This window comes from Giraffa tippelskirchi, chromosome 12 (assembly GCF_054371585.1).
Source record: "Giraffa tippelskirchi isolate mGirTip1 chromosome 12, T2T-mGirTip1v1.2.pri, whole genome shotgun sequence".
Lineage (NCBI taxonomy): Eukaryota > Metazoa > Chordata > Mammalia > Artiodactyla > Giraffidae > Giraffa > Giraffa tippelskirchi.
Window position 1 is genome coordinate 103129629 of NC_137286.1, and position 15848 is coordinate 103145476.

The 15848-nt window shown below is 44.2% G+C and overlaps 1 protein-coding gene across 1 annotated transcript; it reads right to left on the bottom strand.

Annotated features, from left to right (window-relative positions):
• Nucleotides 1-3241: 3241 nt before the first annotated feature.
• LOC145529294 (protein POLR1D-like) lies at nucleotides 3242-13577 on the bottom strand. Its single transcript, XM_081549378.1, has 2 exons — nucleotides 13540-13577; nucleotides 3242-4297 (listed from the first exon to the last, which is right to left on the bottom strand). The coding sequence occupies exons 1-2, from the start codon at nucleotides 13554-13556 to the stop codon at nucleotides 4033-4035; spliced, it is 282 nt and encodes a 93-aa protein (XP_081405504.1). The 5' UTR covers nucleotides 13557-13577; the 3' UTR covers nucleotides 3242-4032.
• Between the last annotated feature and the right edge of the window lie 2271 nt (nucleotides 13578-15848).

The following is a 15848-nucleotide window of genomic DNA, read 5'->3' on the forward strand; positions in this document are numbered from 1 at the left end:
TATTTGGTTCTTTAAAAGTTTGTATCTCTTTATTGATACTAGCTATTTGATGTAACATTGATGTCAGCATACCTTCCTTTGTTTTGTAAACCATGGTTTCCACTAGTTATTTGAACATACTGTATTTATAACTACTTGCAGTCTCCATTAACTGTTCAATTCAACATCTGGTCACTCTCATAGGCAATTTGTGTTGCTGGCTCCCCCCTATCCCTGCACCCCCCCCCCCAGTGTGTAAGTCATGTTTTTCTGTTTCTTTGTATGTCTCATACATTTTGTTGGAAATTGGACATTTTAGATAGTTTAGGATAGAAATTCTGGGTTCTGGTCCCCCCTTTCCATTTACTTGATTGCTTGTTTAGTGACTTTTATTTCAGTGAAGTCTATTTTACACAAACACCCGGAGTGTTAAATCTTTGATGTTGCTTCTCAACCAATGGTGTGCAGCCTTGAGTGTGCCCAGCCGCCCTGGATGACAGTGCATTGGCAGGGCATTTTTTTTGGCTGTCTTTTCCCCTGATCACACCTAGCTGTTAAGCTCAACAACTTGTAGGATAATTGCTCTATTGTTTTCAACAATACTCAAGGGCATCAGTTGTTTCAGAGACTAAACCAATCAAATTCTAGCTTCTTTGATGGAATAGTTCCTGAGATCAGTGTTTGATATTTGTTGTTATCCTAGGAGAGCTACTCCCAGCACCCCGCTCCCATCTCAAGCTCTCTACTGCAAACTAACAGTCTTCAATTTAGCCTCTTGTCTTCAACAAATCTACCAATATCCTCTTATTTTTCACCACAATCTCCACTGTTTTTGAATGCACCATTACGCATGAACTTCTCCATGTTCTTTGGCAAACAAAGTCAGTTTCTTTGGGAAGAGGCTAGGAGCTATCTGTTTTATAGCCTGTTTCCTCCTCCAGAAAAATCTCTGAGCCAGGGCTCTGGAACTGGGAAGTGGTATATGGACAGTGATGTGCTTATTTCTATCTGAGTTATACCCCCACCTTAGGAACTGAGCAGGAGGCGGAGGTGGGTGCAGTGGCTTCAGGTCTTCTTGACATGGAACCACTGTCTCATGAGCCAGGGCGAGGGTAATCGGAGACTCAGAGCTCCTAGTGGCTTTGTGACCAACATAGAGCCTGTGTCCCAGTGGGAACCAGATGGGAGGAGGCAGCCTCACCTCCTGGCCACACTTCCTCAGAACTTAGTCTCAGCAATGGGTGTTTGGGGACATGATGAGAAACGCTGGCATCCTGCCCTTCTGGGAGAACAGCCTACATGCTGGGGGCAGAGCGAGATTTGTGTTAGGGGCCGTGCAAGTCTGGAGTGGGGTTTCTGCACCACTGAGCTGGGAGGGGGGAAGGGCGGAGTGGGTGTGATTAAAAAACCAGAATATCACTGTTACTGTATCTTTGTTGACTCATAAAAAGATATGTATGTGCTGCAGTGCCCTTAGTATCATTTATGGAGACTTTAAATAATTGTTTCTTAGATAGTTTTCACTGGGAGCCCCTCTGCAGAAGTCCTCATCCTGTCATCCTGGAAGTCCACCCCCCACCAACTTGTTTTTTCGCTTTTATCAAAAGTCATTGTAATATACACGTACAGTTGGTTTCTTTACTCTCCGTCTGTTCCAGTGATCTGTTTGTCCATCTTGATGCCAATGCCACATTCTCCAAATTACTGTAAATTTATAATAAGCCTTGAAGTGAGATAGAGCAAGTCCTTCAGCATTTTTTTTTTAAATTGTTTTGTTTACTCTAGGTCCTTTGCAGTCCCATCTAAATTTTAGAGGAAACTTGTTAAAACTTGCTAGGTTTTAAAATTGGGATTGAATTGGATTGTATGCCTATTGTCAACAATCTGGGACAGTGTAGGGGATGACAGGGAGGTTCAAGAGGGAGGGGACATACGTATATACTTATGGCTGATTAACGTTGTATGGCAGAAGCCAACACAGTATTGTAAAGCATTATCCTCCAATTAAAAATAAATTTAAAAAAATTTAAAAAATCAGTCAATCTAAAAAAGAAATGAAAAATTTTATTCAAGCCAAATTCAGGATTATAACCCAGGAACAACCCCTCAGCTCTGAGATCTATTTTGCCCATTAGAGGTCAAAGCGTAGGTTTATAGGTTTTTCAGACAGAGGAAAGTGAAAAGTGAAAGTGTTAGTCCCTCAGTTGTGTCTGGCTCTTTTTCGACCCCATGGACTGTAGCCCTCCAGGTTCCTCTGCCCATGGGATTCTCCAGGCAAGAACACTGGAGTTGGTTGCCATGCCCCTCTCCAGGGGATCTTCCCAACCCAGGGATCAAACCTGCGTCTCCTGCATTGCAGGCAGATTCTTTACCCACTGAGCTACCTGGGAAGCCCTGATGAAAGTTTTAAAGACTCTAATAAAAATTTCAGAAGTGAGGCAGAGGTTTTTAAGGGGCAAATGGTTTTGAGGAATGCTTGTCCTTTAACACAGTTGTCTGAGAAGGGTAAGTGTGATGAGGCTAAAGCAGTTCCTTTACTGTTGAGGGGAAGAACATGCTTATCAGGATCATCCCCTTTTTAGAATAATGAGCTTGCCAGTGTGCTCTAAATTTAGGGCACATAGACAAATGAGAGAGTTCAACTTTTACTTAATTAGAAGTGTTTAAAAACCACAACTCTGTGCTGTCTCTAATAGATGTTTAAATACAAAACATTTCAAATTTAGCACAAATGATATAGGCTAATGTATAACTGGACTTGGATAAAGTCATATGAACCAAATGGTCCCTTTTCAGTGTTTGAAAGGAAAGGGTGTTTGTACAAAGTCATGGGGGTGAGGCTGGGTTCTAGGGGAACAGGGCTGTGCAGAAGCTTTGGGTCTGAGCCCCAAGCTTTGGGCTCAGAGCAGGCTGAACAGGTGTGGCGGGCGGCTCTGTGGCAGGGGCAGTGTGGGTCCGTTCAACACCCCAAAGCTGACTTTGGGAAAAGTCTCCTTTCTAGCACTTAGAAAGGGTTTTTCTCTACTGCTGGGAAGCAGGGAGCGGGGCCGCGTCAAGTGATTATCTGGGAGCAGCCAGGCATAAGCTCGGATGCTTTGGAAGGTGGGGGGTGGTGTGGACAGAGATTCTTCTTCCTTTCGAGGACGGGAGAAGAGTGTGCTTGGTGACATTTTTCTGAGTGTGAAAGGAAGAATACAGGTGTGAGTAACAATCATTGTATGTTAAAAACAGAGCCACACTGATACTGAGAAAACAGAAAAAAGGCATTGTAAACACACTTTTATTTAAAATTCAGATTTCTGAAACTGTACAACACCTAAGAATGTCATCGTAGGTCTTTAGCTAAATAAGATTAGCATGAAAATAATAGTAATTTTAACTTTTGAAGGGTCTCTGAAAAGCACCACTTAAAATGTACATATTCCCCCCAAAATGAAATACAGAAAAACTGTTCTATCTCAGGAATGAGTTTGAGAATGCACAAGGGAAGAAGAGAGACAGTTTTTTAACCCCTGGTTATTGATGCAGGGAAGGCGCTAAATTCAACAGAATTTTGAGATTTTCCTACATTGTTCATTTAAAGGTCAATGTGTACAGAGCTCTCAAGAATTTCTGGGTAAATAAGGGCTACAACTTTTCATAAATATGGTCACTGGCCAGGTTTCTAAAATTTAAACTCATCACCCCTAAAAAGTATAGGATCAACAAGTATTTTTCTGTTTTGAGAAATTCTGAGAAAAGACCACAAGTGCAGCACATCAAAAAACAAAAACAAAAACTGGAACTAGTTTTAATAATCTCAGAAAACTTGTAAGTTCTAGATTTATTTTGAAACCAACTTCCAAACAAGACAGAAGAACACCCAGACGAATGTATATTACACCGCCGAAGCTGCTTAAACCTGCCGGGACGTCTCTGTGCTCCTTCCTTCGTGGAGCCTCGGGTGACTGTCCGCCGTCAGGACAGAGGCCCTGCTGTAAACCCGTCCTGGTGTCTCCACACCACCCCAGGCCCGGGCGCTGGGAGGGTCTCGCTGGGCCCCGGGCCCCCACCTCACCGCTTGCTGGACCGCGTCTGCGACTTCTCGTGGCCGCCCCGCTTCCCCCGCTTCCCAGGTGGCGAGCGCCGGGCGTGGACGCTGTGCTTGTACGGGTGAGACCGGTGCTTCTGGCGCCCTTCCTCCTTCTGGCTCTGGCTTTTCGCCGGTTCCTTGCTGCCCTCTTTTTGTTCCTGGTCTTGCTCTTTGTGGGAGGGCAGTGTGTTCTTAATTGTGTTAATTAGAAATCTTTTATTTGTCCCGGCAAGAGGACACTTCATCCTGGGGGCAAAGAGAGAACAACCACAAATCAAATGTGGACTCTGGAGCCGAACCCTCCCATCAGGGCCTGTGCCAAAGAATCTTGCTTCCCCAGAGTCAAGTTTCTGAATTTGTTCAGCTTTCCTTGCATGCCACCTAGTGTAAACTCCGAGTACAAGGGGGGAAAACCCAGGACACTGAGAATCCCCAGACAGACCGGCTGGACCCTGTCTGAAGACCTTGGCCCTGTCTTCCTGGCTGGGACTAACTACGCCAAGGAGTACCACAATGTGTACAGGTACTGACCCCAACACACATCACCTGAGTCATTGATTCCTTTTTTTAATTCCTGAGTCTTCTATCCCCTTTACCATAAACACCTGATTTGACTAGGATCTGCATTTTGAGTTATGTTTATGGTGGCCTGCTTTTAAATATCAAAGAATAATGGTAAGTCCCTCCCTGAGGAACAAAAAAAGTATCTCCTGCTATACCCTGAATACTGGGCCTACATGATCTACTCTAGAAATAAAAAAATAATAATCTCAAGAGTTTATTGCAGAAGGCAATGGCACCCCACTCCAGTACTCTTGCCTGGAAAATCCCATGGTCAGAGGAACCTGGTAGGCTACAGTCTGTGGGGTCGCTAAGAGTCGGACACGACTGAGCGACTTCACTTTCACTTTTCCCTTTCATGCACTGGAGAAGGAAATGGCAACCCACTCCAGTATTCTTGCCTGGAGAATCCCAGGGACGGTGGAGCCTGGTGGGTTGCCGTCTATGGGGTCGCACAGAGTCGGACACGACTGAAGCGACTTAGCAGCAGCAGCAGCAAAGAGTTTATTAAAATGCAATAACCACCTTTTACCCTCTGAAAAACCCAGTTTCTAACTGAGGACTTTCTGTTTCAGAGCCCTGCTCTGCCAGGAAGCTCTGGCCACACGTCTGCCCTCTGGGCGAATTTCTGGGCCATGTACATTTCAGGGGCTTCATGATTCAAGTTCACCCAGGAGGAAGGATGTCACTGATCAGATCGTTAATTTACATGTCGATGTATATTTACATACACAGTATTTGTTTCTCAGGTGTAGCCAATCTTTCATTTTAGAAAAGAAAACCGCACACAGTGAACTTGAATCTCTCTCTTGGCCTTGAGCTCTGGTCTGTAACATGGTAATTAATTTTGCTGAATCTCATCGCCAGTTGTTCTACTGCTACGAACTCATCCAACATGGTGCACACATGTGCTCTGGGGTCATACTGTCTACCAGACAAGACCCTGAGCATGTCAGCTGATCTCCCTGTTGCTCATCCTCTGTTAAACAGGGACCATCATAGTGACTGAGTTAGAGGGCAGGTTGATGGAGGCTGAATGTGCGCTCGCAACAATGCCTGGTAGGTAATAGGGACTCAGTGGAGGTTTGCTCTGGTGCATACCCTAGCCCTTCGGGTTCACTGGTTTGGGACCCTGAGAGAGTTAGCCGATGCCCCTGTGCTTCAGTCTTCTATTTGTTAACAGAATTATCTATCTACTGCAGGAGTTGAATGAGATAACCCACGAAGCACTTAGCATAGTGCCCGGCATAGAGCAAACTCCTGATAAATGGTACCTGTGGGTCTATGATTTCTTATGCATGATTCCACAATTCGAAAACCGAGTTCCTTTTTTGGACACAACTTGTTTGGCAGCCAGACTTGACCTAATCTGACGCTGGGCACTTATTTCTAGTCTACGTCCCCTTTGAGGTAACATTCTTAGGCTTTGCTGGGGAGATGACTGTGTGTTGAACACGTACTGTGGGGGTACTTGTCGTGCATGCTGTCTGTGCGATGGTACCTTTCTAAGAAATTTACCTGGATCCGAGGGCTTTCAACAAGGGACTGTGGACCCTTCTTATTACTATTCATTATAGTAATAATGTAATGTTATTACTGTTCATTCTCCTTTCATGAAAGAGAATATATATAGCACTCAAGTTCATATATCAGGGATTTGTCCAGGATGGAAACTCAAGACCACTAAGTCTCAAATCACCTGAGATAGTAAGTTAATCAAGAACATAGCAGAATATCTGATGTCTCTCAATGAAAAAAAATTATAAAAAAAAAACCCCGAGCCATCAAGAAAAAAATATGTTTTACAGAAATGTTCATAAAAATGGTTACAGTTTTAAAGTTTTGTGCTTAAAATGGTTAAGCTTCTATATCTGCAAGCTTCACTCTCCAGGACACCTCAATTCTCCACTGATGTCAGAGCCAGTGGGCTAGTGGGCATTACCTCTGAGCTTATTATCTGCATTTCCTAATGACCTGTAAACTCTGTCTGTAGGTGCTCCTCAGATACAAATAACACCAGAGGCTGGAGTAATGTGTGATTTCAAAGGGCCCTTCCCGTTGGGAGTTTCTCATGTTCTCAATGTTTGTCGACCCTTTGGAAAATGACCCTTTCCTCCTTCACCACATTAGGAAACTATTTCATTGCTCTCTGACTTCTTGTCTCTCAGCTCTCTTTTAAGTGCCACTTTTTTCTGTATTTGAGATGACACAATAAGCTAGTTTTAGATCCTCAACTGTCCTGAAGCCTCTTCCACGTCAGCACTGTGGGGAAAGCCTGAGCCTTGGGGCGCGGGCGCAAGCCTGGCTGCTGGGCGCATCTGCGGTGGCTCTGTCAATGGCTGTGCCGGGGACGAGGGGTGGGGGCCACAGGGTGCGCAGCTGTTTTCCTGTGGAGCTCTGACACATACAATGTCAACCTTCTCACCCTGGCTGGTTACTCTTATTTTTGGTTCATTTTTGATTTTAGAAAGTTATACTAGCTCAGGTGGGGAGAGCCAGATTTAAGATGCTAACAACATAAATGGATATGAAATTCTATAAATAGAATGAGACAGGTTTAAAACTGCTTTAGAAAGTACCCACGATGGCAGCGTCAGACTCAAGACGTGGCGTTCTATCCATGTTAAACCAAAAAGTGAAGCAACTTCCTTCCGCTTTCAAAGCTGTCGGCCCAGAGCCTGAGAGGAGGGGTCTCGTCTGCCCTGGCAGAAACTGAGATGGACTGAGGCCAGGAGTGTCAGCTCTTCAGCCTTCTCCCCACATTTCCCAAGTAGGCGTGCTATGTAACGTCCTTCACAAAAATGAGGCACTTTCTCCCGGCACTTATCAGACTCCACTCAAAAAAAACGGTCAACCGTTTTTCATGATTGTTTTGTTTTGTTTTTCATGACTGGCTTGTTTCAAACATGTGCAGAGAACAGCAGGAGGAACATAAATGTACTGGGTTTTTTTTTTCCTTTCTGATTTTCATACTTTGGAAAGAGGTAGTAATATCTAACACTCTGCAGACGTAGAGCTGCCACATCAGTTTCTAAAACACTTTCATGAATGTGACCCATTGAGTGGTACGTGACCACTCTCCAGTGAGAACCAGGAGGGTGGTGACCACGCTGACGGGCAGTTCCTGTCACCAGCATCGCCTCCCTCCGTCTGTCCCGCCATCGCCCCTCTGACAGATGCACAGGAGGCTGCGTGCTTGTGGGTCTCGAGCTGGGAGTGCGTGGAGCCGGGATGGGAGCCAGGGCTCTGACTCCAGAGTCTGTCCTCCCCGCACGACCCCAGCTGGTCGCCGGGGGTCCGCCCTTCGGGACAGACGCACAGAAGTCGATACTACGTGGTGTCGGGTGGGATCCTGGGCCGGCGTTCTGAGCCCACCCGATGCCACGTACCATCTGCTTCTGTGCATCTGTCTCGAAGGGAGCAGCACTGGCGACCAGTGTGCCGACAGCTTTTCAGTCCTGAGGAAAGCTCCACCTCCAACACTACACCTAAAAGTAATGAAGAATAGCCGACACATATGTACATCTGTATCTGCAGTATTTATTTCTAAAAATCTGAGGCTCTTTCATGTGTAAGGCATTATGCTAGATCCTGCAGCAAAAATATATCCCAGGCTGCCTGTGTTTAAGGCAATGGCCAGGAGGGACAGAAGGTGGGACAAGGAGAGGGTCAGAGCAGGGCTGTGAGGAGCGGGGGCCCTGGAACGTACAACAGGGCACGGTCCCTGCTCCCTCAGCCGCACAGGTCATCTCTACCACTGTGTGAGCCGAGGGTCGCTCCTTTGGGGCTCCCCACCCACTTTCCTAACCGGGCAGGAAGAGGGGTGAATGCGGGAGGCAGGGGTGGGATGCCCAGTGTCCTGTACGCTAACAGACAACAACCACTGGGCCTGGGACAAGGAAGAGGCAGTGCCAATCCCCTAGGACGTTTAAATGAATAAAAACACTGCGCGACTGGCTGAAGCCCAGGGAAATGATTTGCTGCTGATGTAAAATATCAGAAAATGTAGGAGTGCTCACCCATGTCACCAGATTGAGCCCAAGCCAAACAGAAAAGCAACCAAAATGTCATTCCCCTTAAAACAACTGCATTATGAAAACTGGAGAATCGTTTTCTGTCAAATCCAACCTTTGGGACTTTTTGTACCAAAGTACAAGCCTCTCCATGTCTAAGACGGAAGTAACCCGGGCACTGGATTATTACACTGGGCTAAGATCAGCCAAAGTGAATGTGACCGAATAAATACAGCTTTGTAGACCGTGAAGCTGAGCAAATTTCTGAAATTTGTGCTTATAAATTCCTTTATGTTGACTGAAAGGAAGTCACACGGGCCAATACTTCGGCTTCTCTAAGGCATCTGTCAAGAACAGCTTCTCAAGAGATTCTTTTTGCTGAAATGTGTCCAAGGAAGTACATAGCACCAAATGGTTTCTTTCTTTATGATGTAAAAAAAGTTCATCCCACTTGCATTTTCTCTAGTTCAGCAATCTTTTTCTGGCAACAGCTCAACTGCCTCACTTGAGATCTCTCTTACGGAATACCCAAGAGGAAAAAAAAAGAGTGTCACTCGCTCTAGTTCTATTTTAAATTTTAGAGCAAATGTAAAAACCTTCTAGATGCTTAGAAAAGCAGACCACTGCCCACCAGTAGTTGACCAGTTGCTCCTTTTGGGTATCTGCTAAAATGATTACATATATACAGATTGATCCACACTGGATCTTTGCATTTCATTATATCACTGCATCCATAAAAATGTAAGAATGAATTTCTGAAAGATAACAACTTAAAAAAATAATAGCAGTATTCCTTGTATCATTACATACCTTTGTTTCAATGAGTCTGGATAAGAATGCAGACAAGGTTACACTTAAAGCTGTCTCAGATCTATTAATTCATGGGGTACTCCTCCCTTTTCGCCGTGGAATTCATTTGTTGAAGAAACTGGTTTGTTTGTCCTGTAGAATTCCCCATATTTTTCATTTCTGTCATTTTATCTCTATAGTCATTGAGTATGTTCCTCTGACCTCTATTTCCTGCCAACTAGTAGTTCTCACTAGAGACTTGATCAGATTCAGGTTCAGGTTCTTTACAAGGATGTCTCATAAGTGGTGGTATCCTCTTCCTATTGCACCTTTCTGTGGTATAAGGATCGATGGATGAGTCCAGTGTCATCAGCCTGACCCACTCATCAGAAGGTTCCCCATCAGCTTCTCATCTGATAGATTTAGCAAGTCATAGACAGAGCATTGCCTAGATTCAGTCTATCACTAGGGATTGTAGAATAATGACATTCTTTTTATTTTTAAATCAGATTATATTTTAAATCAGATTAAAAAAATCAAAATTTTAAATCATAAATTTATACATATGTCTTCTGTATAAGCAGACATATTTACTGTCTGCTTACACAGAATCACATTTATCCTTTTAAGTAAATAGCACGATGAGTCTTGACGAATGTGTGTAGTCATGTTATGATCACAACAATCAAGATGCAGAACACTTCCATCACCCAGAAAAGCTGGGCAGTAAATACAGTCCTTCGGCCCCCACTTCTTGGCAAGCGATGAGCGGTATTCTGTCCCTCCGGGTCTGGCTTTTTCTGGCTTTTCTAAGGGTCATATAAATGGAATCTTGCACAATGTCATGTACTGAGTTTGGTTTCTTTCATGAGCGCAGTGCATCTGAGACTCATCCATGCAGTGTGTATCAGCAGCTCTGCTCCTTTGTGTTACTGACTAGTATGGAACGTATGGGCATCACCAGGGTGTGTCCACACATCAGCTGACGGGCATTTGGGCTGTTTCCAGTTTTGAGCTATTATGAGTAAAACTGCTCTGGACATTACTGGACAGATTTGTGTGTGGGCTTACATTGTCAATCCTCTGGCCAGCAGTTAGAAGAATAATTCTGTGAGTGCATATTGTAAGAAACTGCCAATTGTTTTCCAAGTGGCTGTATGACTACATTTCTGCCAACAATGTGGGAGCATTCTAGTTGTTCCAGATCCTCCCCTTTATCTGCTGCTGTCCATCTTTTTAAATTTTAGTCAGTCTAGTGCATTTATAGTGAAAAACTGTGGTTTTAATTTGTATTTTCCTAGTAACTGATTTGAGCATCTTTTCATATGCTTATTGGCCAATTTGATATCATTTTTGGTGAAGTGTTTATTCAAATCTGTTGTCTATTCTTAAATTAGATTGTCTTATGATGGAGTTGTTAAGAATACAAATGATGATAATCTTATTCTACAGTCCTACATTTAACAGTTGCAATTCTATAAAGAAGTTTTCTTTCATCAGTTGTTATATAACTTTGATGTATAATCTGTACAAGCAACAGGATAAATACTTGATTCTTTCTCATTGCTTACCAGTTTTACAAACAATCATTTGCTTCCTTAGCATCGTCCAAAAGGGACCACCGAGTTTCCTGATGTGATTATTGTTATGACCTTTTGGATTGTGACATGTTTTAGGTATCTCAGCCACTGGAGCTTTATTTTTTGGATGATTCAATTAGCGGGAGGCCTTTCAAGTTGGTTCCCAGTCTTTCTGACATGACTACTGTAGTATTTGAGAGTTTTACTTTCTCATATGATAAGGTTTTCTGGCTCGGCTTTATATGTGTCCTGACTGCATAGTAAACAGTGGTCTTGCCCGCAAAGTGGTCTGGACTTTGTCCTGGCTTCTGGGAGGTAATATCAATTCCGGGAGGCAACGTCATACCTGATAGAATCGTATCTGCTTGGGATGGAGCTGGCCACACCTGACTGCGAGGGCTGCTCATGCCAGAGAGACAGTCCACACAGGGTGGGGATCTGGGTTACTGGGGCATTGGTGGGCCAGAGACTGAGATCAGTCATGTGAGGAATCTATCAATCATCCCACAGAGAGTAACTCCAGTAAAAACTTTGGACACCTGAGGCTCAGGGTCGCTTCCCTGGTTGGCAGTATGCCAAGTACATTGTCATAGGTTGATGCTGGTCTAGGGATCAGGGGTCGTGGTAACTGTCCTGACTCCACGGTGGGCGGGGAACAGCAACTCTGTGTCTGGAACCTCCCCAGACCATGCCCTTTGCATTTCTTACTTTGGCAGATTTTAATCTGTATCCTTTCCCTGTAATAAACTGTAACCTAAGTATAATAGCTTTCTGTGAATTACATGAGTTTTTCTAGCAGATTACTGAGGCTAAGGGTTGCTCTGGGAACTCCCTGAATGTGCAGTTGGCACAGGAAGTTCGGGCAGTGCTGGAGGCTGTGAGGAGGCTGTGACAGCTAGCGTGCAGCTCGGCTGACTCCAGGCACAGCCTCGGATTGGCAGCCAGTTATTTCTCTAAGGATCTCTGGCTCTTGTCAGTGAGAGACGGCCTTATATACACCACTATAGTATTATATGCCACCTATGGGTGCTGGGGGGTACTCAATGCTACTGAGTAGGAGGTCATTGTTTCTAGGGCTTTTCTGTGGACAGAGTTAGAAAAGCTTATTCCTCTCTTTTTTAAAAAATTTATTTATGGCTGTGCTGGGTGTTTGTTGCTACGTGTGGGCTTTCTCCAGTTGCAGCGAAAAGGGGCTACTCTTGAGTTGCAGTGCACAGGCTCCTCATTGCCATGGCTTCTCCTGTTGTGGAGCTCAGGTTCCAGGGTGATGGGCTTCAGTAGTTGTGGCTCCTGGGCTCTAGGGAGTGGGCTCAGAGCTACAGTGCACCAGCTTAGCTACTCCACAGCACACGGGATCTTCCTGGACCTGGGATTGAACCCGTGTCCTCTGCATTGGCAGGTGGATTCTTCACCACCAGGCCATCAGGGAAGCCCTTTCTCTCTCTTCTAAAGTGAAAATCTAGCACAACTTCACAATGGTATTACCAATTAAAATTTAGGGTTATAGACTTTTATGTCTTTAATTTTATATTTGTAGCTTTTATACTAAAAACCTTAGTATCTATAACAAATAAATATTTACTTACTCACTTTATCCTACTGTATAATATTTTCAGAATAACAGTATCAGCATTATTACTAACAATGTGATGACTGGAGAAACAATTTAAAGTTTATTTCTAGTTCTTTTCTGTCTTTTGGAAATACAGTCAAATTTTACAGGTCACCTGAAATAGTTCCTCTGTGTGTGGCTAAGCTGTCTACTAAATGGCACATTTAGGTCCATTTATTTTATGTTGGTTGATTTTTAGGAATTGCCTTTTCCCTCTGTTTCTTTGACTTTAACCTTGGTTTGTATTTGATGTAGGCCCTGTTCTTGTAAGAGTAAAATCCACAGAGACCTAGCTTGTACTCCCATCCCATTTTTACATTTTACACTGTTTAACGGCCCAAAGTACTCCGTTAGAGTGAATTTTAAATTGTAAGATCTAAGTCAGCATATTTATTGGATGCAAATGCTATTGCTAAAGTAACACTTAGAAGAGTAGATGTGGTCCTTAAGGTTAAATTCTTCCTTTGTTTATGTTAAGTTTTAACAAGCTCTGTTTAGTAAAAAAAAGCGCAAAGGTTAAACTTTTGTTCTACACAGCTGAATTGTCACAAAACCAAAATACTTAAAATTAGAATTTTTACAAGTAAATTTTAATTTATTGAGGACTATAATTAAGTCAGAAATTCTTAAACAATGAACACTGACGTAATATTACTCTCACTCTGGTGGCCTGAGGCACAGCAGGGTCGACCCATCTCTCCGGGACTTGTGGACCGGGGTGCTGACACCACGACAGGTGCTCTCGGTCCACACCCCTCTGCCCACTGTTCCACGGCCGCAGCCCTCAGCAGTGTCCCTCCTCCACCACCTGTCTCTGGGTGATCTCCTCTACACCCATGGTTTTACATTCCCTCTGCGTGCTAACGCAAACTTTTCTCTTTAATGTGTATTTACATATCTTTAAATTTTTAGGAAGATGACACAAGTACTCACCAGCCCATTGGTCCCATTGTTTCTGCTCTTGTTTTCCCACGTTTTGCCTCTTTCAGCAGCTCTTCTATCGCTTTCCTGGTGGGAAAAAAAAAGGAAGAAATCTGAGAGGTCGTCAACCCACTATATTCTGAAAATCTATATATCCCACATATGTGACCCTGGGAAAGGAACAGCTTTCGAGGCATAAAACTTCAAAATTGGGGGACAAATTTTAAAAATGTTCTTAAATGGTTGATAGTTTTAAATACATAAAAATTAAAAACAAACCCTTTCCATAAAGAGGAAAAACAATGAAGAAAAAATTAAAGGCATCACCCTTCCCTACTCACCAAAAAATTCAACTGCTTTTCATCTGTTTCTCCATATTTACCTCCAGGTTTCTAACAGTATTCTTCCAAACTGTTTGACCCCCTCTTAGTCCTCAGCAGCTATATCTGGCTATTTTTATATTAATATAACTTACATATGTTTTAATACACTCCTATTAATAGTGAGATCTTCAGAAAATGTCATTTCAGCTAACTCAGCAGCTGGATGCTTTCTGGTCCATCCTGGGAGGGCCCACTGATGGGTTGATGAAAAACAGAAACACTGACCAACTTGCCTACTTCTCACCCCTGGACTCAGACCAGGGGTCACAGCCCAGCCCACTGGTGTCGGGAATACTAAGTGCAACTGGTCACCACACAGCCTTCTTCCATCTCCTTAAAATAATAATATATCCTACTGATGTGATCTGAGGGCTTTGCCTCATAGGGTATTTCAGGAAAAATTTATCCTGTCTGGCTCCAAAACAGAGATCCCTACTACACCCTTATAAATGTAAGCCAAAAATAATAATAATCAAAGGGTAAAAATATTCCAAATACACCCCAACCTTCCCATCCATTAGAGTGGTAGTTTTCAAAAAACCAACAAACAAAAACAACTAGGAAGTCAATCATCCTTGGATCCACATGTGTCCTCCCTTCTGATAGCAGAAACACTGAAAATCATCAGGGCGAGAACTTGCTGGTACAGGTCCCCAGTCATGAACAAACGAACCAGGATGCATTCTCCCACAAAACTGTTAAAATGTCTGCCTGGCTTTCTAGACGTGCCTATGAAAGCCACTCTGTGTGGTGATACAGTTGAAATGCTGTCCATGTGCAGGAGACAATACTCAGTTAGGCTGCTGCTGCTGCTGCTAAGTCGCTTCAGTCGTGTCCAACTCTGTGTGACCCCATGGACTACAGCCTACTAGGCTCCTCCGTCCATGGGATTTTCCAGGCAAGAGTACTGGAGTGGGGTGCCATTGCCTTCTCCGACTCAGTTAGGACCCCTGCCCAAATCCTGAAGGCCTATCCAGGCACTTTCAAGAGGATACGGTTGGATGTGATTCTTCTGTAGTTGTCATTCCTCTTAAAACTGTCTCCAGCGCTGCTGTTAACTTGATCTGCCACAATTAAGGATACCTTCTGATTTATGATAAAAGTCCAAGAGAAAAGAAGGTATGAGTATAACAAGGACTGCTTGGCATGTACCAGCTCACGAGTGATGGTGACAGGTGGGCCGCAACGCAGGCCCAGCAGGCTGCCTGTGACTGGGGAGGACCCAGTAATTGCAACATGGAACAACTCATGTTGCTACGAGCTCTACAGTTTACAAAGTACTGCCCTATCTGACAGAGAAGGCAATGGCAACCCACTCCAGTACTCTTGCCTGGACAATCCCATGGATGGAGGAGCCTGGTAGGCTGTGGTCCATGGGGTCACCAAGAGGCAGACACGACTGAGCGAATTCACTTTCACTTTTCCCTTTCATGCACTGGAGAAGGAAATGGCAACCCACTCCAGTATTCTTGCCTGGAGAATCCCAGGGACGGGGGAGCCTGGTGGGCTGCCGTCTATGGGGTCGCAGAGTTGGACATGACTGAAGTGACTTAGCAGCAGCAGCAGCCCTATCTGAACATGACTATGTAGTTATCAATACCAGTTTTCAGGCGAGGAGGGAGGTAGTGGGGACATGGAGAGCAGAAGGAGGAGGAACAGAACAAAAGGATCAGCGTGTGTAAGGCTGCCTGTCTCCATCTTCTTCTTGTACTTCCTGTCTCCTCCACAAACACTGGCATGGCAAGACCTGGAGAAGCCGTTTTCTCTTTATCATTAAAAGGCACAAAATAAATGGAAAAGAAGAAAAGGGATCTAACAGAGCTGCCACTGCTTCACACTCATTCAGAGAGCTGGAGAGGGGGAGGAGGGGCCTGGGGGGCTCAGACTTGGTTCTGGGAATGCTGACCTGCAATCGCCTCCCACCCCTGACTCCTCACA